This window comes from Bombus pascuorum, chromosome 1 (assembly GCF_905332965.1).
Source record: "Bombus pascuorum chromosome 1, iyBomPasc1.1, whole genome shotgun sequence".
Lineage (NCBI taxonomy): Eukaryota > Metazoa > Arthropoda > Insecta > Hymenoptera > Apidae > Bombus > Bombus pascuorum.
The window spans coordinates 31980736-32008587 of record NC_083488.1 but is presented as its reverse complement, the minus strand read 5'-3'; the positions used below and the strand labels follow the sequence as shown (position 1 = coordinate 32008587).

Genomic DNA, 27852 nt, shown 5'->3' with positions numbered 1-27852 from the left:
TACTGATATCAGTTCCGTTATTACTAGTCGTTACCTGAGTTCAGGCTCAGTTTCTTTTAGTAAATTAGACGAATCAGTGCAATCTACTTCTACTAAAAATGCGAAACGAGTTTTGTATCGGTGTTTTTGCTTCTCCAAAGTCGATCGTTTCCTGCTGTCTCCTCCTTCTACTGAGCAGTCAGATATCAGCGCAAACTGAGAATCAATCGATCGAGAATGCGTTCGGGCTGGATGAGACCCAATCTATGGATAATAAGAAATCGATCGCCGAAAGTAATAAGTATATCGGACAGATATCTTCGATAAGACAGCAAAGTTTATCCGGACAAGTGGATGTGAACGAAGATGGAGGTAATCACGATGACAAGAACGAAACGAAGAAGGGGGTAGAAGAAGTTTCGTTCAATGCCGTTAACAATTCTGACCAAAAAAATAAATCCGAGAATGAAATCACACTTTCCGATGGCTTCTCCGATAAAATGGTCAAAAGAAAAAATGGAAAGTATGCGAGATACGGTAGGTGTCTCGATACCAATATCAATGGGTGTGACTTCTATTTATTTTTTTTTATTTGTGTACAAAATATGAGAAAGTAAATCAAGACAGAAAGTCTTTAAAATTTTAAGAGAATTTTGCCGTGAAGAAAAGTTGCACGTAACCCAGACACATTTTTCTTTTAGAGGTATACTACTCGATTGATAGATGTACTATATGTAATTTTGCTATTTAATTCAATTAACGAATCAAATCTTATCTGTTTTATCGGATGAATCATTGGATCGTATCGTTGTCAGTTTCATAACACGCCTTTTCAATCTTCCTTCCACATATATTTCTGATATCTGAACTAAAATTATTCCTTTTTTTCTACTATTACAATTGGCTTAATATAGATGATCTCGTTATGATCCATACAGACACACGTCGTTCGTTAACTTTTGTTTCTAAATACATAATAGCGATATTAACAGAAAATCTACAAAAGCTGGTAGCAATATTTTCGTTTTCCTATAAAATTATTAATTAAACTATTAAACGATCCAAATGTTCGGGATTATCGCACGTGGCATCAAATATCGATACCAAAATATCGGAACTCGTGTATCCTTACAGATTTATCGGAAGCAGACAGATACACGCCTCATTCCGATGATTCAGTTCTAAATTATGTTTTAACGGAGACTAGACTGAAAGAGATTCGATCAAAATTCATGTATTGGTACGTCGGCAGGGGTGGTAACGATGACGATGGGGATTATCAAAGAGAAATCCAAGCTTCGATGTCACAAATACACAAGGATTTCAATTTTCAATTACCATTCTTCGGGCTCAGATTCAATTACACCAGAGTACGTTGCTCTTTGTCATTTCCTTATCAAAGCATCAGTGATTAGTAGCTAATCTAACCTGCCAATATTAATAAATCGGTGAGTTTCCGTCTAAAAAATACATCACACGTTACAGGTATCGGTAAATGGTTACTTAGAATTTACCGATCCTCCGCTGCATTATACTTACCCTCTCGTGTTTCCGGTCAGAAATTGGCCAAAGGAGAACGATCCTAGTTTTATAGGAATATTTTTCAGTAAATGTCGCATAGGAGAAATTCGACCAACCGACATAGACCAGAGGAGACCTGGCGTATACTTTAGGTAAGGTAAAAATGGCAAAAATTGTTAAATAATACTTTAAATAACGTGGGAATCGATTACGAAAATGAATTTTAGGGTCGAAGAAGATTTGCAAAGCAGAAGAGATCAATTTGGCGTGGAAATGCGCGAACGTCTCAAATGGGATATCCGCGAAGGAATGATTGGAGCCGAAGCCTTCGAACCTAAACACGCAATCGTAGTAACATGGAAAAATGTGTCGTTCGTCGGTGGTATCGATATTTCCCTCTACAAAACGAATACGTTCCAAATGGTCTTGGCCACAGACGAAGTGAACACTTACGTGATATTTAATTATCTGAATATTCAATGGACCAGCCACACGGAAGCTGGTGGTGATACTGCGAATGGAGAAGGTGGAGTCTCGGCATTCGTAAGTTGATTCGTATCAATTTTTATACACGTTTCGCTTTTTAATACTATACTAATATTAATACTATTATAAATACTAATATTGATACATTAGAGGAATCTTCTGTTATCCTTTGGTATAAAAATTTCGTTATTTATTCAAGAACGTAATTGTTTATTATCTAAAGATAGATTTATTGTCAGGTATATATATATCAATGATAAAGTGTAAAAGTTTCTATTTTATAATTAATCGGTTGAAATTAATTAACCACTGTAATTTATGTATAGGTCGGTTTTAACGCCGGAAATGGCACAAGAAGCTACGAATACGAGCCCTATTCACAAACGTGGATGATCCGCGATTTAACCAGAAGGGGATGTGTGAATGGTTTTCCAGGACGTCATATGTTTAAGATAGACGACAACATAATGTCTTCGGCATTCGGTTCGAGGCCACAAGGGTCCTGCAACTTAGGCTACTAAGTTAAACGAATTACTAAGTTGGTTGCTAAATGGTAATGTAAGTAACATCTTGTATAACATTTATCCAAATAAACATTGCTCCTAAAATTAATAAATATCCACTGAGTTATGGAACGGCGTGTACGTAGGTGTCTACCTTTTGCAAAAATTACGTTTTTGAAAATAGAGCTTCTGTAACTAACTTCGCGAAACTAAGTTCGTTCATTAATTCATAAAATACAAGTAACTTATTAAAAAAAAACTCCGATTATTCTTTCGACATTCAGCATGATTACAAGTTAGAAATATGGAAAGAATTCCCAGCAAGAAAATAAAATTCTACCAAATAAAGAAAGAAGGACATGGGTTAGAGAAAGAACGAGCGAGCTCGAAGAAGAAGAAGAAGAAGAAGGAGAAGAAGAAAGGCAAGCAACAGTAGAAAGGAAACTCACCGTCTTTCCTCTGTCTCCTCCAAGGTAGGGTACCGTGAATACTCTCGACGTCGGAGATATCGCTTCCGAGCAGTTGCCTGAGCTCCGCGTCCGCGCGATCCTCTTTCGTCCTGAATTTACCAACCTGTAACGATCAGAGTGGATGTCGAATTCACGTGAACAGGCTGAGTGGTTGAAAAACGAGGGATGGGAAGAAGGGGGGAGGGCGTCAGTTGGGTAAGAGATCCGCGTACGTTCGACGATATCGCGACAGAAATGAAAACGGAGACAAGCGGGATATTAATGCAACGGTAGGCAAGAAAAGAAATTGATTCACCCCGCGGCAAAAAAGCAATTTATTCCCCTCGCCGGAGCGCACCATAATGCCGTTCACGCTCCGATAACTGTATTTGATGAGAGAGGAAAGTGGGGCCGGCCCTTCTGAAAGATTTTCAGCGGCCACCGTCGCCGCCTCTGCCGCCGGTCCAAGAAAAATACGAGCACCGGGAGCCGAGGCACCGCTTGTAACTCACCTCTGTGATCATCTTTCCCCTGGTCTTATTTCTTTCACGGTGATTGGCTTTTTTCTCCAGCTGCTGTATCACCCGCTCCCGGGTGGTTCTGTACTCGAGCGCGAACTCGGACACGATCCGGCAAAACTCATTCGGCTTCGTGTCTTGCACCCTGTGCAGCGGGATCCCCAGCCATAAGATGAATTTGTGGAATCGATTTATGATCCGCCTGTGTACGATGCCCAGCACGATTATCCTCTCCGCACAGTCCGCCAGGAAGTCTGACATTCTGCTTCGACAAACAGCATTCACAAATCCGAGATTAATGCCACGTGTAACTTGCTGCATCGTGTACAATGAAATAAGTTTTTTTTTATATTGATTTATGAAACTATTGTTTTTACTATGTTTGCAATATCGATAGTTTCTATGCTTCGATGAAACAGATACGAGATAGAAGAATCCTAATCGATATCTCGTATCGTGGAGATGCATTTGAAACGAAAAATGAATTTTAATTACATGTACATATATCTATTATTTCCTCGATAGCAATAGAAGCGTTCGAATAGCAGTACTCACTACTGTTTCTAAATCATGTTGATCCAAATCAATGAAAACGCGACGTCGATAATTTTGATACGCTGCATTCGCGGATTTTCCAGTCGCATCGTTCCGACGAATCATCGTGTTCTGACAGCATTGAATATCAAGATTCGCAAAAAGGCAATCACCGACGTTCATTTTTTACGCGAAACATTTCCATTACTACAGTACGTTCGAGAGGACTGGAGATCAGCGTAGACGATCGCTTAAACGAGTTTCAGGCAAAAACGAATTAACCCGGTCCGACATTTAGGCCGTCCCGTTACACTTAATTAACGCAGCGGCCACGCCAACCAATATTAACCAGACGCTTCACCGTTGAACAAAATATCACTGCGATACACAGTAGCTGAGGAAAGTACTCGGACACTTACTACAGAATTTTTTTATCAATATAGACCTAACGATACGGTGGATTGATTTGCGTTAAAAAGTTATAGCAATTAATTGAATTAGCAATCGGTTGATTTTATCTTCCAGTAGATATTACATTTTTTAAAATAAATTTTTCAAATAAATTCTTATCATATCGTATAATGTTATATCGATCTGTACGAACTCTATTCCATTTCTATGAATTTCTTACCTCGCCAGCAACGCACAAGTTAATAACCTTAACTAAGGGCAAAAGAAAATGATAAAAAGAGCGAAGAAGAGCTTACCGAATATAACCGACTTAGATAAGGACAAGCTCGATGGAGGGGGATGAACAGATAAAGGCTCCGAAAATCCACCACGAAGTAGAAACGGGATAAGATGAAATAAAATAAAAAAGGGAAAAAATAGAAGGAGGAGGAAGGTTAAAGGGGACCAGCAGGAAGCAGGAGCATGGAAGGAAGAAATACGCTTTCGGTAATTAATGGTGGTGCCATTTGGAACTGTGCCAGTTTTGCCACAGGAAAAAAAGTCTGCCGCGAATTTATCGAACATTGTACGAATCTTCGGAAACTTCAAAACTTCATAGAACGAAGTTCCCTTCTAAAGGCCAGCGAGAAAATACGATCTACCTAGATCGAATCGATCTCGTCTGACGACGTACAATTTCGACTTTGGTACTTACTTGACTTTCATCATCGTGGAACCATCGTGCTTCGCGATGAGCTTCAGGTGGTCCCAGGATGCCTTGCACTCGCTCTCCAGTTTCCCGATGTTTGCCGCGAGCTCGTCGAAGTCGATTTTCGATGCTCTTGTCACAGCGCCGATCTGAACAAGATTCATAGACTTTTCTTGGTTTCGATTTTCAAACGACACGTGTATGAATTATTCTGCATGAAATAAATATACGAACGACTCGGTGGGAAAGTGATACAAATACAATTTCTCTTAGGAAATGCGCTATATAGAAGAAAAAGTATTAAAGACAACGCAGGAAGACTTTTATCTTCCTTTAGTAATCGAGAACTTGCGAATAATTATATCTGGATTCACTTGCACGATAATGTGACTAACGATATTAGAAAATCGACAAAATATGATTTCTATGTAAACGACTTTTCTTTTATAATTTTATAATTGCGCAGCAAATAGGATAATTAGATAGCTTCGAATTTATGAAATTTGCTTCTATAATTAATTTTGTTTTATCGTTAAACTCGCCAGTGCTACATAAAGGTAAAGCGCTACATTCATTGATGCTCGTAATTTGCAACTTGTAATTTATGGAACTTCGTTAGTTTTACTTCCACTGCGCAAGAGAGCCTGTAAAAATGTCTTTAGTGTATCGAACCAGCCTGGCTAAACTTTTCACCCATGTTACGTTCGTTTTAACCGAATAAAAAAAATACCGAAGCTACGCTTCCGAATACCAGTATACTGAAATTGCTTAAAATAACTTTGCTTCGGTAACAACAACAAACATCAATTATAAATTATTTGCGACCGCAATTACACCGGAAATCCGAAATTCCTGAGGAACGCTACAATTTCGCGAAACACCATTCGTAATAGTTTCCGGAGTCGAAGAAGAAGTTCGTCTGGGACACGAAGTTCCCGTTCGCGATTTCGCAAATGTAGCGCTGGTTATTCGGTTTCTAGCGAACGTGCATAGCGACGAAGCGACGAGACTAAAGTTTTATCCGGTTCCTTCGACGCGGAAGTAAGCTGCCTCTCACCTCCGAATAGAGATCCGTGGAATCCGGAAACTTCTCCATCACCATGTGGCAAAGGTGATGAAGCAGCGAGTGCTTGTGAACCGTATCCTTTACTTCAGGTACTTTGGCGAGGTATTCCAGCTGAAAGCCCTTCACCTAAAAAAGAACGAAGCGACGTTTCAGCGTTACACAACGTACGGAATATCGTTCTGGCTAACTTCTACGTTCCCGCTGGTACAGGCTTTCCACCCGACGCTTCTGGCCACTTTCGCGCGTAACGTGATTGCTGCGAAAACCCGGAATCGATGTTGACCACGCGCTTCTAACTCGACGAGGACGGCATATCCGATTCTGCCACGCCGATTCCTTCCTTTCAACTTGCCGTTACTTTTTAGTTTATACTTTGTTTTAATTCTCTTTTTTTTTTTGCGTTTTTCATTATTGGAAACGACGAGTGGATACAATTGGATGAGATTCTGGCTTGTTTAGATTCTTTGGCCAGATTCTTTTTAGCCTTTTTCTCGTTAGATTTAATTTGGTGTCAAATTGTGATTGCGATAAAAGGGTTTTAGGTGAAATTCTAGTTTTTTATATTTTTGCGTCGAACTTTTCTTTATTATTTCCTTCGACTAAATTTCACTGCCTTTTTGTAACTATTATTTTTGTATCGTAACAATATTGTAGAACGATTGCGATTACAGAACGAAATGTAATTAATTAATTTTAATAATTAATGGAATTTCGTCCGTTGCTGGAAAATCAAATAATATGTGTAGAATATTTATGTCGAATCCCCGGGGTTGTTATCGAATAACTCGTGGTTATCCAATAATTTACGCTAGACTGATTTATTTAAATCGTAGCAAAATAGAATGGCGGATCGATTTGAGAGATTTCGTGCGAAGGTAAAGTACGAGTGCACGTTACCTGACGACTGGATGCTTGTTAGCACGATAATTAATTTACGATTTTTCGCTTCGAGAATCAAAGTGTAACTAATCAATGCGAACGTTTGTGACTTGTTTATTACAAAATCAAATGAGAATTCCAGCTCTTTGGAATCCGAATTGCTGATTGACTGTGAAATTTTTAAAAGTTCCGATGTTATTCGTCTGTAATATTATTAAGGTAGCATCAAACAAAATTTACGAGCACGTTAATTAAAAATGTATACCCTTTTCAATGGTATGAATAAGATACTCTATGGTGCAGCTATAATATTCCTCCATGAAACGTAGATAGACAAACGCGTGAAAAATTCCGGAAGTTTTGTAGTACGTGCAGAATAAAATATACGTATAATACGATAAAAGTTCATTGATTCCCGTAATTAGGTGTAAGATTTCGTTCATATACACTGCGTTAAAAAGTTTAGCAATAACATGTTCTGCTACATATTATATATACTATTATCTCTCATCAGTTTGAAAAGTCTTTTTGTAACTACTATTTTATTGTAACAAAATTGTAAAACGATTGCGATTACAGAACGAAATGTGATTAATTAATTTTAATAATTAATTGAAGAATTCGAAGAAAACAAGATTATCAGCTATTTTTATTGTTGCGTATTGGTTTCCAAAAATCTGTTTAATCGTGTCGTAATATTATACGTTTTTATATTTATATTTCGTCTATCGATCTTGTATTATTTACAAATAAACCACCGCAAGTTCGTTTACATAAATGACAAGTTAGATAAGTAAAGTTCCACTGTATAATGTTTCAGCTTTGTGAGTGAAAAATTAGCGAATAAATATACTTTCATTATGGACATTAATCCGCGGCATAGCATTTGAAATTACCTACTTTCTATGAATTTGCATGCTAATATTATCGCGATTAAATTCATATTATTTGCGTCACGATGATCCTAAATTCGAACAACGAGTTTCATTTCACTCATAATTTCCCCCGTTAATTCACTGTAAAACGTGAGAGAAGGAGTCGAATTCACGTGAGCGGCAAATATCTGGCCCACGCGACAATTTCGATGATCGAGCGTGTCGTGTAAAAACACGCTCTAGAGCGGCTGATAAGAAATGATTAGTGCACCATTCAAAGAACCACGGTTTTAATATATTCGAACGGAAGCAAACGATAACGAGTGAAAAGAAATCGTCCAAGATCGAAATAGAATTGCAAGGTATTCGTCACGAATATTCGTGCGAATACTCCATTTTTACATTTCATATCGTATGCCTGGCTATCCGGAACATGAAAACGGCCTCTTGTGGCTAGAAGCATCGTTTATCTACTTCAAATAATATTTTTTACCTCGTTTCTCCTTTTTTTTTTTTTTTTTTTTGTAGATATCGCAACGGTATGTTTGTAGCATTCAATTTTGAAATTTATTACTTTTTATATTTGGGTGCATCGAACGTAGATCGATATATTTTCGTAAAATTGTGCGTACGAATTGTTTCATATGATATCTGTGATTATAGTCGCTTGAAGCAAATACTTAAGGATGATTTGCTGAATATTTGTATCAATTACTTGAAATAATAATTATCAAACTGCATAAGAATCTAAATTGTAAATGAAATGGAATAAAAGTGTTACTATTGATAACAAGAAGAAATTCTAAAGAAATTAAATGTCCACATTAAAAGTACATAAACATAACCAAGAATGCTAACTTTCATATTTCAGGTAATAATAAATAAATAATAAAATAGGAAAAACTTATGTAAACTTGTAATATCAGCACGAAGTTACAAAGTGCATCGACCATCGTCCATAAACACTGATGTGAAAGAACAAAATCTAGACAACTGACCAATGATACTCATATCGAGGAACATGGCATCGGTCCAAGGAAAGTGCTTAAACCGATACTCGTCCCTTTTTCCAAATCATCGAACAACGATCACACGAAAATCATCGATGCTGATGGATATCGATTCGGCGCGAACGACTGACTCCGACTGACGGATTAAGCGGATATCATTTGGCTGGCATTCAATACCTACCTCATTTCCGTTGAGGAATATCCCGATCGAAAGGAGCGTGCTCAGAATCCCGCGGAACGTTTTATTCACTCGCAGGGTCTCCATTCCCTGCTTCAGATCCATCAAAGGGTCCGCAATTTCCTGAAGTCACAAAGGTGGTTCGCGATTATTTCTTTCGAGCCGCGAGTTCTCTGGCACGCTGGCTGGTTCGTTGTGCTCGTCTGCGGTTCCATTTTTGTGCATTCGTCAAATCCTAAGCTTCTTGCATATCTTTTGGTCCTTTTTCTCTTTTCACGAATGTGACATACGAGTGTTTGCGTTTTCTTTTTTTGGAACGGTAGTAATAGAAGTAAGGTGCGCGTAATACTTGTTAAATATGTAAAGGTATGTGTTGTATTTGGGATGCAAGGTGAGAAATTACAAAAAATAGTGTAAGTCTGTGTTATGAAAGAAGGAAATTGATCACCCGTAAGAATTCACATGGAGTTGGATGTCATTGTGAGAAAGATTCAAAAGTATCATTGAATTATGATATTAAAAACTCAAAGGATTTATAATATTAATATAGAAATGTGACATCGATTTTGATCCTCTACCGATGGTTACACATATATGTAGCAATAAGTATGATTTGACAATCAGGTGAATTTTGAAACTACAAGATATATTTCTTCTCATAAAATATTTTTCTCGATAATTTGATAATTTTATAATATAACCTTTATTAATAACACGTAATACAGACAAATACTATTGTGGTTATCTGTTTCAGCAGAGATTAAATTTCCAAAAATCGAATCAAATTTAAAAATACCTGCATTAAAAGGTGTCGCGCAAGAGATACAAAAAATTGAACAAATTTTACGAAAGCAACGAACAATTCCTCATACGCTTCATTAGACAACAGTACAAAAAACTTGATAAAAGATGAAGTAGGTATTTGGGCGTTATCAAAGATACATTCAACGAAAGAAAGAACGAAAATAGCGAGAGGAAGAACGAAGAGAAAAGAAAATACGATTAAAATATGAAAAATGAAAATATGAAATAATACGTGGCGAACTAACAGACAAAAAAGATTCTTGCTCTGTCACGGTCAAGGCGTTTCACAGGCTGGTGTCAGTCTGCTACTTTTCAAGGAAGCGGCGCACACGTTCGATGCGGCACACGATCGTGTATCGGAATTCGCCGTGTTCCCAGCGAAGAAATCACGTGATTATGCGAGGAACGTTCCCCGCGACTTCCTTCCCCGCATACCTGGCGTTTTTCCTCGTCGCGGTCTCGCGACTATCTCCGCGGAATTCGAGACGAGATTCGTGAGAAATAACGGGCCAATTCGAACGCCATTACGCGCATTCGTATTCGACGATGCTTAATAGAATCTGCATTCGAAATGTCATGCAGTTTCTCACGGTGAAACGTATTTACGGTACGTCTCACGACTAGATTCGACAAGCCGAAGACCAATAATCAACCGATCTGTATTTCGAGTAGCCTGTCTCCTTGGTAATCATTGCTTATGCATCTCTTATTATTCCTGTCATTACAGTCGAGTGTTTTCAATACGCTAACGAGCTCGTTGGATCTTTTATAGACGTTAGTAGGTTCCGTCGTTCTAAGTGCATGATCGTTTTAAAATAGATCAACTCGTTAAATGAATTATCATATAAGATTGAAGATCTTTTTCGCGAGCTTTTAAAGAAGACGAAATGATATCGGAGGTGTTTGAGAAATTAAGGTACTGCTTATGGTTTATCTTGTATATGAATTCTATATGAATTGTGTATTAAATTCCGTCTCAATTTTCGACAGCCTATTTTTTCTTCAAAATTGATGTTCGTTGTCCTATATGAATGAATACCATTCAATCATCTTCAAAGATTTCAACCGGTATGTTAATAAAATTTATACGTTTAAATTTCAATATTTTTCATTTCTAAACATTATCGTATATCTTTAATTTCGTATATTTCTAATAGACTGTCATTTGTTCTAAATATTTGTTTAATATGATATTATTTATAGGAATAATTTAAATGCAAAATGTCCAATTTATGTGAAAATTCCTGGTCATCGAAGGAATTAGGATTCGCAGCTGAACGAGCCAACGAACCACTTGGTCATCGATAAGCAGTCGTTAAACTCGAAAGACTCACCTTCTCCGAATTCTCAAAGTCCAACTTGAACGCCCAAAGTTTCAGCCTGGCAGGCAACTCCGAGATAGAGGCCAAAGTTAGAAGAAACTGCTCGGCCGATCCCAAAGGTAGGTCAGGATTGGCGGCCTGCGCCTCTTGTATCCTGGACCTCTCCTCCTCGGTTGGCAGCATCGTCAAGAGTTTCTGTCGCGAATGGATCCGAGGACAAAGGATAGGAAACGAACGAAGAAGAGAAATGAACAGGAAATTAGAGAAATCAGAAAAACCATCGAAAAAAGAACGTACGTGTGTTTCAACTGAATCACAGGGTCGACCGTGAACCAAGAATTTTGACTTTTACAGTCATAATTTTAAGGGAGATTTTTAACGAAATCGGGATTCTGAAGTACATTTCATTTCGAGGAAAAAATTAAGAAATCAATGGGGAAATGTTAAAATACTTTCGATTTGGACAAAATACCATATAATATTTTCAAATAAATTGCTCTTCGCATAAGTAATAATATTCTTATAGAGAAAATAACTTATATTATTTTGTTCGTGTAACTTATTTGAACGTAACTCAACAAGAACGAAACATTCTTACGAAGAAAATAAATTATTTATAAATAAGACCGTGCAGATAATTTACTAAAAATTACTATATTAAATTTTAATATATCCAAATCTATAAATTAATAAATATCTGTTAATGTTTATTAAAGATTAGATTCGTGAAATGATAGCGAATCGAATGTAATGGTCATGCCTGTTTGAATCGATTCAGATCGAATTATATCGAGTTAATTGTACTAGATACCGTATAGAACGCTTCAGAGGTCGTTTCCAAGCGTATTTTATCTACTATCTTCTCATAATTGCAAACACTCTGAAACCAATCTCTGACAATAATCTCTAATATTTCGATTCATGCTTGATAGAACAGAATACTATTAAGCCTATGGTAAAATTTCTTTTACTTATTTTCATTCAAAATTATGAAATATTAATTCGTGTAACTTGAAAAATCTTGTAATAAAAAGAAATCTACCAATGATCAATTTGGCTTAATGTTACACTAATAGGGATCGGTATCCTGTACGTTCTCCATTGTTTATCATATTATTTGAACGTAATACGCGTTCGAAACGTGAAAGAACGAGATACTAAAACTATTGTAAAAAAACGTAAATGTTCATTAAATAAAATTAATGAGAAGAAACAAAAGAAAAAAGAAAAGAAATAAATCACGCGACCTTACCTCAATACCTTCTCTGTTCATAATTGTTGCATCCATTTTCAAGATCGCGGTTTTAATAGATCTTGGTGGAGGCAACTTGGTCATCCCGATATTGATGGCGTTTGATCGTTTATGGTCCAACACGATGATCTCCTTGTTTTTGTTCATCTCTTGTTGTTTCTATTCGACGACAAAAATGAACAAATTAGCCACTGGTAAAGAATAATGCTGGCGTTGCTACAACTTAAAAGACGTTTGATGGTCATGTCTGAACACTCAAAAATCATAAAATTTAATTAAACACCGTGCACGTAATGGTTTTGGAACGAATAAAGGAGAGACACGATTTCCAGCTGAAATTTTATATATTAACAATCAAGTGCAGGTCAAATATTTGCTCGCTAAGGAAAGGGAAAGAGAAGCGCGCAGGTGGATGAAAATGCGCTGAAAACGTATTTGATGCTGATCAATCGGTAAAATATAAAAATATCGTACACCGTCAGCGGAAAACGGAATTAGTAGAACGAGTTCAAAGCAAACACCACCGGTTACTGTTACGTTACCGCTGTAAATTACGCGGAAGGATAAACAGAGGTGAAATGCAGGGCGAAGAGAAATCAAAAAAGAGCGTTATAATTAGCAGAGACGAGGCGATGCAATAGCTACCGCGCCGAGATTAATCACTTGAAATACCCCTTGAAGGAAGGCCAATTAGCAATTAACAATCTGCACAGAATTAAAGTACCAGCATACACACAATGGATAATTTTATTTCAGTGATTCGATCGGAGTAATGTGTAAATGAATTTACATTACCGCGTTCATTAGTACCAAGCGTAAATTAAAAAGAAAATAAAAAGGAAGAGAAAACGAAGAAAATGGCAGGAAACGCGGAGAAAAATGAAAAAGCGCGTAGAAACGAAGTTTGGAGTTAGCAAAAACCGGCGTTAAGTGAAGTTAAGAAATTAGGACTCACCTCCTGTAAAATTCCAGCATGCCATTTCGTTCATTTTTCGTGCGAGCACCAAGAATATTGCAAATAATACAAGAAAAGATTAGTCGTATTGCATTAAACCACCATCACCACCACCCAACCACTATTCACCGTATTATTATTATGATTATTATTATTATTATTATTATTATTATCATTACGCGCGATCGTTATCACGAGATTTCGTTACTGTTGCGAACGGTATTAATTTACGACGTGTTATTGTTAAAGTTACTTCTCATTAGACTAATGGAGCCTGTAATATTATATTGTACCAAGATTGTAATCATTCGTGTGCATGATCGTCTCGTGAAATCGCTCGTGGCAAGCGCGCGTTTAACATGATGTAACATGAAGATAGAACGCAGCGTGAACGCAGTTATTATTTTTTATGAGCATCTTCTCCCTCTTTTCACAGCAAATCATTGGGATATATGACCTCGGTGCTTACAATTTAACCGTAGAAATTAAAAAATGGAACACTCTTTATCAAAATTTAAAGCGAATATCAATTTTCCAGGTAATCGATCTCTGTTAACTAGAATAATCTTTATAGTGTCTTCTAACTTCGTAGATCTTTATAAGAAATATTGATAGGAATTTCAGTTAGTAATGCATTCTTACCACGAGTTCGTAAGTAACGTAATTTCGTTTCATACTTGTTCCATTGTTGCATTCGTGGTAAAAGAATTTTATCTTTATGAATAACTGCCTGAAATAATTCATATAGACGTTCATAATTCATAAAAGTGCAACTTGTGTTTCTGCAAATTCCAGCCTTCATCAACAACGGAAAACGATTTACCAGAAACTTCAATTATCAAAGAAATAACCGCTTTAGAATAAATGGTTATTTCCAAGGAAATTACCATTACTTAACGCGTTGAACGCCATGAAAAGGTCAAGAGCGATTGGCATTACGCGAACTTGTCAGTAACGTCATGAGGTTTACGGGTAATAACCAATGCCAGACATGTAAAATTCGCTTGGCAGCCAACGTGTTCGCTAACACTTCCTTATCGACGAACACATTTATGTCCATCGAGCTTCATTAAATCGCTTCCATAAAATTAAAACAGAGAAGGAATAGTTAATCCAGTAAATCATATCGCCTAATCTATCCAACGTCTATTTTCTTAAGCTTCCAACGTCCTATAATTTTTCCCGATTCATATCTCCTTTTTCAAAGCTGTCCTTCATTCTGTCTCGCTCGTCTTTACGGAAGTCTCGACGGACCCTTTATCCGGCACTAATTATTGCCGGATTCCGCGAGGTGGATGTAAAGGTTCAAAAGAGTCGGGCTGGTAAAAAGAAAAAGGCTCGGAGAAAGCACGACGAAAGAAAAAGATGGAAGGAACGGAACGGAGGCGTCTGAAGAAGCGGCGGATCACATTATGTCGGCGCGGTGCGTGTCCATTGGCTCGCGACGCGATTCAAAACGTGGAACGCGGCCGGGCAAAGCTGATAAACCCGGAATGTAATTACGTCAGCAATTAGCGACGGCCGTGTCGTTCGCGTGGAATCTTTCGGTGATCGTCGAGAAGAATTTCCACGAGGAAAAATTTGATTAATAATGTAAAATTTACAATATACCGCACGATCGTCTCTTCGTAGCTATTCGTCGAACGATCGATTTTAATAAAGAAGAAAAAGGAACAAAGATCGAGAACTGTCGTCGTATCAGAATACAACTTACAGCAACAAGCTCTGTCTATAAAGTCGGCAAATCGAACGAAAAATACGCGTGAAAACGGCGAATGAAAGGCGAGGTAGGGTGAGAAGGAAGTACAAACGCGCAACGGGATTTTTATTTTCTTAAAGTTTCGCCAAACCTTCTTTTTGTATCTGCCTTTTGCTTGGTAAAACACGAAAGCTACCGTAGGGATCGAGAGATACGAGGATTCCGCGACACCACGACAGACAGCCAGTCTCGGTTCTCTTCTGTTGCTCCGTACGCGATCGAAAATAAAGCCGTTTAGGGTAAAGCGGTTTAAAGGACCGGCGGAGAGTAACTCTACTGCAAACGGTGCCGGATTAAACGCGTAATCCGTGTCAAAGGCATCCGGAGAAGCCGAAACGGGATCCCTGTCGCGTTATCTGTCCACCAGATAGTTAAACGCTGGTAGAGAGTGTAACTATCTTTGGTGGGATCGACATGGCGCTAAACATGCAAAGATGTGCTTACTACGTTATGTTATGATGAATGAAATGAAAATAGAATGCAGTATTATAAACATTGTCCCAGTTTTCTCCGATTAAACTTTGTTGCTATGTTCTACGAGCATAAATAAGAGACAGATATTTATATCCTGAGATGTCACATATGGATATACAAAATATATGAAGAAAGAAACTAAATGATACACTTTTAATGAATTGAACCTGGAGACATACGTAAATAGTTTTGTGTAAAAGGTAGATTGTTATATTCTGTTGTAGCAGTTTCGTTTGTGCTAGATTGGAACGTTTAACAAGTGCAGTGGAATACTTGCTTCCTTCTTATAGCAAGATTTATGACTTTGTTGTCAACGAATAAAGAGAGAAGCTTCAAAGAACTGGTGTTATTAAATGCTAATATAGAATTCATTTCCATAAATGAAATTTTTGTTTACCTTCTTTTAAAAATGACACGTGTATCCGAGTATTTAAAATCTTTATCTTAGAACATGCAAGCATATTATAACAAACAACGAGTTTAAAGCATAATAGGAAGATGAATTTCCTAGATCACACGTCTCTTTTTCTGAAGTAACGGCGAAGGATAGTTGAAATAGTTAAATATATTAATTATATGTATTGTATAATCTATAAAGATACTCGATTCATTAACAAACGACGAGATTTTCTAATTACATTTAACCAAATACATCGTACGTTTCTCCACACAATAACTAACTATTCTTGATCCTTTAAAATTCTCTTTAAAGCACGTGGTCCGTGAACGCGTTCAAACGTCTAAACGCCACGGTTTGAACGGTGCCCTGTGATTTTAACGCCTAAAGGAAGACGAAAAAAGAGAAGCCGAACGGAGTTCACCAAGCCTTTAATTCCTTCCGTTATCGCCGAGACACGTACGAAAGAGGTCGAGAAAAAACGACGAAGAACTGTGTATTTAATGCAATTCGCAGCGCTCTATTCCGACCGAAACGTTCCTCCACTGTATTTAACGGTTGGCTCCGTGGTTAGTAGGTGCTCTTTATTCAAAAATATCTCGAAAGAAACTGTTTGAAAAAAAGGAAGAAAATAAAAGAAGAATTGTCGACTAGAGGTTAACGAGACAATAATTACTGGCGTATGGGGAACGGAGAGAAAGTTTCTCCGGATTGGATAATGGCCGGATGAAAATTTCGGCAAATGTTTGCTAATTAAAACAACGGCGACGAATTAAATGAATTCCCGGGTGAGAATAAAAGATTGTATTTTTAGGCAAGTGCATTTGAAAATCTTGTAAACGAGTGGCGGAGAATTTAGTTGCGAAAGATAGTTCTTGAGTTAGTTGTTTCTTAATACATCACTTTATAATATCGTGTCTGGTTGTAGCTTAAACTTATGGTCATGATTCGACAAAATTTAGTTTCAACCGTGACTCTGACTTTAATCTTTCAAAATAAAAATCTGTAAAATGCAAGTTACGTATAATGTTCCGATATTTTGTATTGATATTGATCCGATATAATATCGTAACAGTGAATAGCTATCAAAATTGGTAATTGCTAAAAAATGACTAAGATAAGAGAAATAAGCTGATTTCATTGAAAAAAATGATGTAGAAAATAAGAGAAACAGTTACGTTTACCAGCTCAATTGTTTCAATTTTACACGCGTTAAAGATATTTTGGAAAACAACGCACAGATCAACGAATTTCCAAGAGAAAATCATGAAAATCGAGAATCAAGTAGCCCAAAAACTCCTTGACTTCGTTACTTCAAAGGATTCATCCCCTTTAACGGTGGCAGAAGCAGCCGGTTAACCAACCACGTAGCTTTGTGTATTTTGGATTGTGCATAGGTTGCCTGTGGAATTTCTGCGCGATGAAAAGCTTCTCGCGGTAGAGACAAGCGAACCGGATGCTGAACGTTCACCGTTCACCACGTGTGCCTCAAGAATCAGGCGTCGGGGAATGATTAACATCGTCGACGTCGGGCAACGTTCGCTTCCTCTCGTCGGGACAACGGCAGGAACGAAACGAAAAAGCAAGAAGATTCATGGGACGTCGGAAAGGTGTCGCTTTTTCCATCGAATACCCGCGCGGTAATTAAATTTCCTGTCTGATGGCGTGGCGCGGTGGAATTTTGTGGAACCGCGAACTAGAAGGACGATGCCGCAGCTTTTCGTCGACAGAAATAACGAAAATAAACCGTATAGAAGGTATTGTTGAAAATGGCGAAGTTATGAAGCTCGATGGAAATTCAATTACTTTTTGTTGGCAGAAGGGGGATTCGGCACATCAGTTTCGATAGTGCTCAGTTGGAAGGTTGAAAAGGCTCTCTTTTTTCCCAGTCGCTTTGTATTGGTGGAAACCGCTTGCTGTGAACTAGTATTGTCTTTTTTTTTTGCATATAGTATGTTTGGCCTGACAGATTTCAAAGCGAACGAGAGGCTCAATTGATTTAAGAGTAACGCGTGTTTCGCTAAAACCCTTGTAATGTTATTATAGTTACACTGTGTTAATCCTTTGTTTTGTTTAGTATTCACCAACAAAATTGTTCTATACATACAACAAACAAGAATATACACAGGTAAGATACACTGACCATTTCCATGTTAAATCATAGACAAATTGTTGCCACGAAAAGATCTTACATCTAGCGCTAAATTTATTTTCTAATTCGTGACAGTTCGGTCGTGCCCTTACTTACACTTCCATATTTATTTTCCTCTTTTATTTCGAAAATAGCATCTTCGTTATACGTACTTCTAGAACTGCAGAACCCACGAGACGTCCGCAAGCCGTTCTAATATTCGAAGCACAGTATTGAAAGTATTTGAACACTTCTGGAAACTTTTCATGAACATGTTACGCGAGTTATACAAAACACGTTCAGTTACTAAGGTTGCAAGAAGTTTTGTATAAACCACGCATTATATCCCTAAAAGTTCTTTATGACAAGTGTCCAAATACTGTCGTGAATCACTCTACATACATATGAAAGACCGACGCGAGGAAGAAATATAAGATCTCCCCAGAGGGAAACTGCCGTATAGATAGCCGTACCCGCAGGAAACAAGCTCTCCCAGAAAAGAGCAACGACGAAGCTCAAAGAACGAGAGCTGCTCACCTTCGTGATGAGATCCTTAGCGCGGCTCTCGAACAGGTGTTCGAGCTTCTGCGTGTCAACAGGTACTGGCGACAGCTCGTCCCATATCATTTTGTTTTTGTCGAGCCTCGACAGTATAATGGGGTCATCCCTGACCTCCTTCCAGAACAGCTTCACCGTCTTTTTACTCTTCTTAGTGAAGGTCGGCAGTGGACTCTTTGGAGCGTTGTTGGAGTCGACCGTGGTCGGTGACCTCGGCGACTTGAGATTCACGCCGAACAACGGTGGAGGCGCTTGCGGTACGGGTGGCGGAAGCCTCGCCCCTAGAGGTGGTGGCGGTGGTGCCCGTACGCCACCAGGAGTCGGAACCATGGGCGGTGGTGGCGGTGGTACGCCGTTGGTCACGTTCACAGGTCCAAGAACGTCAACTTCGTCGTCGGAATTCAGATCGGTAAAGTCGAGGTCGCAGAGTTCGAGTGGCCGCTTCAGTTTCTTAACCAACTCCTCCCAATGCAGCTCGTTCTCGGATTTCTTTGCTTCTTGCAGTTTCGGCAGGCTGTCGCCGGTAGGAGACTTCAGCACGTCCGCTTTTGACTTGGACTTTGCCAGACCCTCCTTCGCCTTCGAGATCAGACCGCTCATGTCCCCTATCCTGAGGGTGAAGAAGAAGAACATTGCGATGACGAAGGGTTTGAATTCTGGGGATACGTTAGGTGGTGAGGCTTGAAACGTCGAGAAGATCGAGTTCCACTTGTTCTCTTTTTTTATCGAATGCGGACGTTACGTTTTAAGACGTCTGTAGGTTTCGCTATTTAAAGATGTGTTTTTCTTTTAGAAGAGACCACGATAATGAAATAACGTCAATGGTAGTTCACTGAAGTTTGAAAGAAAAGTTGGGTTAAGCATAATCTTTCAAACAGAATATATAATCCCGTCTATTATCGTATATACCGAGAGATTTCGCTAATGCCAGAAAGATTATAACAACCTAGCGATCTTTCTAAAAGTTATCTTGGGGCGTATTGTTCTACTAGACTCGCAAGGATTAATTTATTAAATTGACCCTTCTGTTTGTATATTAATTTTTAATCAGACTCGAAATTTTGATTCAAGATCTTTTTGAAACAAGCGTCCGCGAGATGAAATGGCAAATTGAATAAACCGTTTGAAAAATTTTAATTTTAATTTATGTACATAGACCTAATTTCGATATGGATCTATAGTATTCAGGAAAATGTTAACAAAACGATATTTATCTTGCTGATAGGAGAAAGAAGAAATCATGCACTCTGATCCATCTTAAAGCGAAACGTACGAACAGTGTTTCCTTAACGAGTCTTAATCTTTTCTACGTATCGTACAGTGAAATTACCTGGAAACCTTCTCCTCGACCGGGCTGCTCGGTATAAGATTTTGAGCGGCCAGCTTTTGTGTGAGATCCTTGACGGTTCCTTCCCTCTTCAGTTGTAGAACCACTCGACGATCCTCATCCTCGTCGGTGTGATTACCCTCGTCGCACTCGACACCCTCGTCCGGGCTCTTGCCGTACCATGGTTTCTTCTCCTCGGAGTCAAGCTTGTTCGCAGCATTCATCAGAGGCGTCAAGTCTTTCCTGCTGTTTGTCCTGGATAACTTATTCGACGGCGAGTCCGCATTTCTTTCGTACGACGTGCCGTTAGTGTAACGCAGGCCGTTCGTCGCATAGGGACCTTCAGCAACCAAAAAGCCGTTTAATTATTTCCAATTAATTAAGTTATTACTCTCTACGTTGCTGTTGATCGTATTACTGTTTTAGTAGATAATTTGCTTGGAATTACAGACAACAGTTTGACTATACGCGTACTATATTAACTTGTTTACAGGTATATTTCTTTACGATTCTAACGTGTTCTAATTTCGTTGTTTTGTTCTGAGATCAGAGATCATAAGTTTTGAAAGCTTCTATGGTCGAATCTTCGAAGAATTGGAGAATCGATGTTCACCGAGTTACGCGGAGAGAATCGAAAGCTTAAGTTTGACGAGGATCGCTTAAAAATGCAAACAGAAACTGATCCTCCAACTACCACCCGAGAAACTAGTCGAGAGAAACTTCAAACAGCCCATGAGAACTATACACAAACATCTTTAAAAGCCTGGTAAAGTTACACAACTGAAAACATGGGTTTCTCACGAGTTAAAACGATACCAAGACTCGTTTATAACTCGTTAACGCTTGCTACTATTTTCTGTTGAACGGAAAATGAACAATTTCCCAAACTATCGGTTAAATTCTACGTGATTTATTTCTTCAAATTAGGTTTTTGATGCAGAATCTCGATCATAGTATGTAATGAAATTGTAATTGAAGCAAAATTAATAACTAGGTAAATAAATTAATAACTAATCAAAATATATCTTCCATTTCTTCAAATATAATCTTTGACACAAAATCCCAATTATAATATGTATTTAATGAAATTTTAATTGAAATAAAATTAATAATATTTCACAAATTTTGGATAGACATAAAATTAGGAACAAAACTGAATCTAGATACTTTTATTGTTTTATAAGTGTGTAGAATTAATCCTTATAACGCTAGTCAGTATATAGCGTTTAGAACAGAATTATAGCAGCGTATCTCATAAATTGCGTGTATCGATTACTTCCTGCCGATACACTGGGCTTTATAACCTTGACCTAACCTCATAACATCTTTCTTAACTTTCTTACATTTGTTCAGAGATCTCTCAAATTCCCACTTTTCTAACATTCTCTATTCTTTTACGACGAAAGACATGGAACCTATCTTTACGATTCTAATAAGTTTCCAATAAAATCTGTCAGCTTAAAAATCTATTTCAGACTCTCGTAAAAATTACCAAAATGTGTTTCAGTTTGGTAAATATTTACGAGTTATGTAAAAGTTCGATGGTCTAAAATATAAAATCTACGATATCTATTCACATAAAATCTCAATCAGATTATTTTCTCTTCCATATGTTTATGCTAAATTCTGTATCTACCTAGCTATTATATAATCAACGAGTCATTCATTAAATCAATTTCCTCCGAGAAGCAAAAATTCTCCCGTAAACATTAATAAAAGTATAGAGACATCAACTTTTGTACGAATATTATTCGTTTTATTACACAACAAATTCGTATGCCGTGAAAATCCGATAAAGCGAACACGTTAAACGAAATTCTCATTACTTCTCCATTAATGGTAATAGCGAAACGATAATAATCTATTACTGACTTTCCTGATCGTCCGAGGGTACCACGGATGCTCGCATAGTCGCCGTGGCCTCTTGCTGCTCCCTGATAAAGCTCCTCTGCCTCTCAGCTCGTTCCCTTCGACGTCTTAACGCCGGTGTCACGCCAACGTCCACTGAAAGCCACAATAAATCACTTCTTTCCTGGCCCGTTCGCCGCCAATACACACACGCGGCCGATCATTTTCCGCGTCGAACTATAATTTACTATTTACCAGGCGCGTGGTTACGCGACACCGAACCGCTTATCGCGCGATCGTTTTCGTTCGCGTCGAATCACACTACCGCCGAACTTTCATTTTGATTTATCGGCCGCGATACGAATCGAAACGTCCCTCGACGACAGTCACGATAAATTCTGCTCGTCACACGTGTCATTTCTTCGCGGTTCGAGCTCGCGCCAAAAATACGCGGTGTATCAATTATTTCGTCGACCCTATAGTTGATGCGACGCTCGACACCGTATCCTCGATTATTCCATGCACGTTACTGCCGACGAATCGGATGGAAAATTTCACGCAGAATTTTGTGAACGTTCGAATAACGCTGTTTCACTTTGCCGTTCTGTGGAATTTTATTCGATTGCCGTGTAAGTTCTGTATAACGAAGAACAATCCTCGTTAGTGTTTTATATAAACGGTGATATACGAGCGGCTTAGGGAGAAAGTGGTACGAGTGACAATTTTTAGTTTGAAAATTGTGGATGAAGTTGAGGCATAATAAAGATAAACGCGGATGGAAATATTGCCTACTCATATACATTCTTGACAGTCTTGATGCAAATCATTCTTTACGAAGATAAATCACAACGTTTCAACTGTGAATTCCAAGCTTCGATGCAATCTTACAAATGGCGAATGGCAGAATTTTTTCGATCGACCAGATTATTTCAACGCTATTAATCATTGTCCGATGTCCTCCTCCAGTATCGTCTTCAAGATTGCTATCTTCTCTACAGAACTTTACAAATCAATAATATCAGGTTCAAACACTCGTAACACCTACACCAATTGTGAATGCCGAATAAAAATGCTTTACTGTACCGATTTCACTTCGTATAATGTTACTACAGTTCCTGCTTCGATCATTTGTGCCTTTTCATGCAAATATCTTCTCAGTAATAAAATAATAAACATAACAAAGACGATGTTTGTATGTGTACGTTTTTAACTCGTTTGTATAAAAAGATTGAACAAATACAACTTACGCAGCGATCTAATACCTTCTTTAACACCCTCGTTATTTTTCCTTCCTCAGAAGCTATATACAAATGTAAATATCTTCTTCATAGGAAATGTTTTTGCACTTACAAGAAAGTCCAAGAACTCTGGATCATCGATTAAGTTGAAATTTTGTAATTCAATACAATTAACAAAATCTAATTTATGCATCGGTAGCAGCGAGAGTGCTAAACCTTCTTCTACTAACGGCAACGAATGCAAGTGATAAAACGTTATAGAAACGTGATAAGGTAAAGTAAAATTATAAAAATGTAATAAATACGTTGTATCGATATACGACGCGTTAGAAGACAACTTCCTCGGAATAGCGATAAACGTGCACACAAAACGATGAAAACGGTGAAAACATAACCGTTTGAATCAGCCGATTACTCATGGCCGCGACATCGACATTCCGTTTCCGGTGAAGCGAGTTCACGCGGCGTACTTGACCCGATCGGCGTGGATCCGTACTAGTCGTTTTCCGCGACGATGCGACGATCTAAACGTGCTCAATCACGGCCCCCTTCGAGCGAAACTACGCTTTTCGCTCGGTCTCTAGCGTGCAGTTCGCATTCGCCGCGTGCTGCATCCGCAACGAAACGCACGGGGGAACTGAAAACCGCAAGGTCTCTCTCCCGAGAGAGGGACGATCCGTTAACGCGGAAATCGCCGCTCGTGGGCGTCGAAGTTCGTATTCATCGCGCGGTCGAATCGTTAACGAGCGGATTTGCGACGTACATCGACTACCCGTATGCGTATACACGCCAAACGAAAGTGAAAATGTGTTTCATTCGGGATAACAGAGAGAAAGAGAGAGGAGAGAGAGAGAGAGAGAGAGAAGGAGAGATCATACTGGAACGATGCTGACCAATTGAGAGACTCGTAACGAAAATGACCCTTGTCAAATTTTTTGATTTTTTAGGTAATAACGCGTTAGAGTTGTCAGGAGAGAGACTCCCAACATGGTAGAGTCGGTATTATGAAGAATAGTCTGTGCTCTGACTTATAGCCAAATGAAGATTAAATGGTTCTACAAAAATAATCTTTAGCAAGGGTGCAGAAGTGCACAATTTAATGATGTGAATCTTAGTTGCTGGGCTTTTTGGAAATAATTACAAAAGCGGCTGTTGATTTGGTTTTAGACGTTCTAGAAAAAAGATTTAAAGAGATAAATAAAACAATAATCGGCAAGACTAAAACAAATGTTCTTAGTTAAATTGAATGTTTTAAGAATGTATCTTATTCACTCGTAGTGAATCTTATTGACACTTAATTGGAAGAAAATGCTAAGAGCATTGTGTGATCTTTGCGCGAATTTTCTACTGTAAATATGGACAACTTGAAAACGTAATTGATTGCTTTTAGACAAATGGAACGAAAGAAATGATTACGTTGGTGTAATTAAAGAAACTTCCAATCTCTTCGATTCGTTACTGCAGCTGTCATAAGCCCGTACAAGTATCGACATCGCTGTATCGCATTGGATAGCATTTAAAAGTGCTAGGTTCTTTGGATCATTTTCCTACAACTGTATTTTTCTATTCTTCAAATATTTTTTAACAGAAAGATTCCAAAATACGATAACAACGTAGGAATTAACTAGGATAAAGACTGTACGTACAGACTGCGAGTGCGGTTAAGTAATCAAATATAGTATCCGTATGCTACTGAATGGAATATAAAGTAAAAAATATGTAACATATATGATACACGTAGAAACAACAAAATATGATAATAGGATATACATACGTAAAGACAAAGGACGCGTGAAATGTCAGTGCTATAGAATATTATCATGAAAACAGAGATAAAGACGAAGTGAGATATCTCATCGATGGTCAGCACCGATCTAGGAAAGTCAACGTAAAGTAATACGAAAAAAGATGTCTCACCTTTGTTCTCCTTGTAGCTGCCATTCAATTGAACTTCGCCAAGATGACCCTGCGAACTCTGAGAACTGCTCGACTCGTCGTCGTCGTCGGGCAAACTTGAGTTTAGCGTGTTGTTCAGTGAGCTTATACCCAACGAGTGGTTGAGCCGCGGACTTAGGCGCGCGTTCAAGGACATCGACAATGGAGACGTGCCCGTCGAGTGTCGCCGGGATTTTCGCCGTTCGTGAGAATCCACCAGGGACTTCCGGTTTCGTAGCGTTTTCCTGCGAGAGAAAAGTGTTTCAAAGTGAATTATTATGTTCACGATTTTCATGTTTCGACGTTGTGTCGTAAATTTAAAATATTATGCGATGGATCTTGAGCGAGTTTCTATTTTGACGTTCATATTGCTTAGTCATTGATTCGTACTACTTGATTGGCGACACGAGTCGCGATATTTGCGTAATCCACTTGAAATATATTGATCGTCGTAACTCGCCAATTTACATGGTGTTATGCCAAACGAAAAATAAACATTTACCAGTCACTGTTCGAATTTAAGTGGCATATATACTGAGATATAATCTAACCAGGAAAACTGCATAATTTGTTAATCTTTTTCCAACTTTGTGATTTTGTCGTCGAAACAGCTTCTTTGGTCATGACATTATTTAAACAGAGTAATATATTTGGATTTCGAAGCTTTGAAGTAACATCATTTTATAGAAAAATAATTTTTTTAAAACACTAAAATTGAGACATTGCGTATAAAATATCTTGTGTATGAAATACCATTTTCCGGGTATAAAATAATGATATTAAATACCATTCAGAATCGACGAAGGGTATTCTTGAAAATTGAATTTATTTATTGTATTTATATACGATGACTTTTCATTTATACCTTAATGGACAAAACGTTAAATACAATATATTTGCAACTCGTTTTCCGCTACGAGTGAAAATTGAAAATATTATTCAGACTGCACAGTCTATAGAGTCAAATGGAGCAATTTTTACTCACTGGAGAATTCAAAGCAATATACCTATCTGCGTTTGAACATTCAATCAACTATGGACATGCGATATATCTAGTGATTGTATTCTAGTTTAGGGGCTACTTTGGAACAACCGACTTCTTCACACGAACGCGACCTACAATGATGGATACCTTGCTCTCAATTTGCTTCATCCACCTCGCGATGACCAATCGATCATTTAGAAGAGTCATTTATTATCACGTATAGGAACAAGGGATTTCGGTATAACAACGTGATCGTTCATACGTTAAGAGGGACGATAGATGACACGCATTGACTTGAGAATATTACAATTTTAAAATAAATGGCTCAAATCTATCCCATTCTTTGATAGGTAGATGTACGGTTATTGAATTAATAAATGAGAACTAGAAGAGCGAGCTAATGCGAGAATTATGAGAGTCATAAAGGTCAACTTGTTCGCGTGCTCGGATAAAACGGAACTTGAAATTTATTGCGGTAAAACGATGATTAGGCACTAATCCAAACACATGCCCGCGAAAGCGATTTTGTCTGAATAATCCGAGAGTTCTACCACTATATATATTGCGAGTTCAACTGTTTTTACTCGATATTCCGTTATATTTTGCAAACATGATCATTTTATCTTCAAAAACAATGTTCTATATATTACATGAACAGTTCACTTAAGATTTTCATACTCTTTCAAGTCTTTCAAAGATTCTATCTGCACATAATTCTCTGGAATTTCCAACTTAGACCACGTGAAATTTCTCTGCCTGTATTGTCCAGAACACGTTACACACCAAGATCAAGAAAATTGCTAAAGGGAGAAGGGCAAACGAAGCGATCGAGGCTTCAAATCGATACCTGATGTTATCGTCCAGCTGACGAATAGGCGAGCCCCTATCGTTCCCGTCCTCGTGATGCAGCACGGCCTCGTAGATCTGGAATTGTCTGAGTAGATCAAGATCGGTGCCTTGCTTCGACATGTACCTCTGGATGATGCCCTCGATCCCTTGCTCCTCCAAACAGTCCACCTGATCGTAATAAGTGTCCTGGTCCGGTATACCGTTCAAACACTTGTTGACCAACGTCGTCGCGTAGATCAGTAATTCCGTGTCGGCGGCGTCGTAATCCTTCAACAGCTTCATCACGTTCGTCCAGGGTATCATACCCCTGGATGTATCGACCGATCTAACGGCCCTGACCAGCAGCAGACTGTTCGTCTCCACATATTCGACGAATACCAGCAACAGCTTCAGTGCAGTCTTCACCACTAATCGGAAGCGGCTGGCTATTAACGTGTATAACCACTGAACCGTCTGACCGTGTTCCATCACTCCATTCATGCCGTCCACATAGAGCATCACCTGACCGAGAGCTGTATGATTAAAAGTATAAAACTGTTAATTAGCTTATATTTGTATAAGAATTTGAAAGAGAAGAACGTTTGTTTGAGGATTATGGAGAAGTGTCAAATGGAGAAGAATTAAAGATAAAGTTGAATTAGTTTCCGCGTTTGTAAATTCTGTTTAGAGGTACCGAGATATACAAGTAGTTAAATACCAAACGATTCGTTTTTAATATCAGAGTTCTTGTCTTTTATCATTGAACAACTAACTTATATAGACAAATATTCAACATCAAATTCTTATAATAAATAAATTTCCATTAAATTATCTGTTTATTAAATTCACTCCCAAGTTTCCTTCTCATTTGTGCCAATAAAATGCTGAAAATTTGTTCCCTCGTATTATTCCATTAATACGCCTACTTTTACAGATATACAA

The 27852-nt window shown here is 38.2% G+C and overlaps 2 protein-coding genes and 1 long non-coding RNA gene across 7 annotated transcripts in view; 2 read left to right on the top strand and 1 right to left on the bottom strand.

The window, feature by feature from the left end:
* LOC132910477 (FH1/FH2 domain-containing protein 3) overlaps positions 1-27852 on the bottom strand; it is a 248971-nt gene that overhangs the window by 22961 nt on the left and 198158 nt on the right. For 2 of the 3 annotated variants that reach the window (XM_060966223.1, XM_060966218.1), the window contains exons 6-17: positions 26930-27443; positions 25080-25342; positions 21949-22080; positions 20080-20416; positions 18729-19359; positions 12476-12634; positions 11236-11418; positions 9101-9220; positions 6147-6281; positions 5096-5238; positions 3451-3718; positions 2939-3062 (exon numbers count right to left, since the gene is read on the bottom strand). In XM_060966223.1, the coding sequence (XP_060822206.1) occupies positions 2939-3062; positions 3451-3718; positions 5096-5238; positions 6147-6281; positions 9101-9220; positions 11236-11418; positions 12476-12634; positions 18729-19359; positions 20080-20416; positions 21949-22080; positions 25080-25342; positions 26930-27443 (3009 nt within the window). Of the gene's footprint in view, positions 1-2938; positions 3063-3450; positions 3722-5095; positions 5239-6146; positions 6282-9100; positions 9221-11235; positions 11419-12475; positions 12635-18728; positions 19360-20079; positions 20417-21948; positions 22081-25079; positions 25343-26929; positions 27444-27852 lie in introns of all 3 variants that reach the window. The other variant, XM_060966210.1, reaches the window with a different exon arrangement.
* On the top strand, positions 35-23355 carry LOC132910528 (protein mesh-like). 3 transcript variants are annotated; one of them, XM_060966310.1, is made up of 6 exons: positions 35-516; positions 1114-1349; positions 1465-1652; positions 1728-2043; positions 2313-2544; positions 23222-23355. In XM_060966310.1, exons 1-5 carry the CDS (start codon positions 99-101, stop codon positions 2505-2507), a joined length of 1353 nt encoding a protein of 450 aa, XP_060822293.1. In that variant the 5' UTR covers positions 35-98; the 3' UTR covers positions 2508-2544; positions 23222-23355. The 3 variants fall into 3 exon arrangements, with proteins under 3 accessions (XP_060822293.1, XP_060822301.1, XP_060822286.1); XM_060966318.1 differs by lacking the exon at positions 23222-23355 and having other exon boundaries at positions 35-351; positions 2313-2621; XM_060966303.1 differs by lacking the exon at positions 23222-23355 and having other exon boundaries at positions 2313-2621.
* Positions 24006-27852, top strand: part of LOC132910619 (uncharacterized) — a 33685-nt gene continuing 29838 nt past the window's right edge. Inside the window, exon 1 of the long non-coding RNA XR_009658800.1 lies at positions 24006-24069. This is a non-coding gene — a long non-coding RNA (uncharacterized LOC132910619). The remainder of the gene's footprint in view (positions 24070-27852) is intronic.

What these genes read in the sequence shown, in the direction of transcription:
- LOC132910528 (XM_060966310.1), top strand. Translation starts at nt 99, where the DNA reads ATGCGAAACGAGTTTTGTATCGGTGTTTTTGCTTCTCCAAAGTCGATC. An exon ending in TGGAAAGTATGCGAGATACG is followed by an intron (nt 517 to 1,113) that starts GTAGGTGTCTCG and finishes GTATCCTTACAG; the next exon opens with ATTTATCGGAAGCAGACAGA. An exon ending in TCAGATTCAATTACACCAGA is followed by an intron (nt 1,350 to 1,464) that starts GTACGTTGCTCT and finishes CACACGTTACAG; the next exon opens with GTATCGGTAAATGGTTACTT.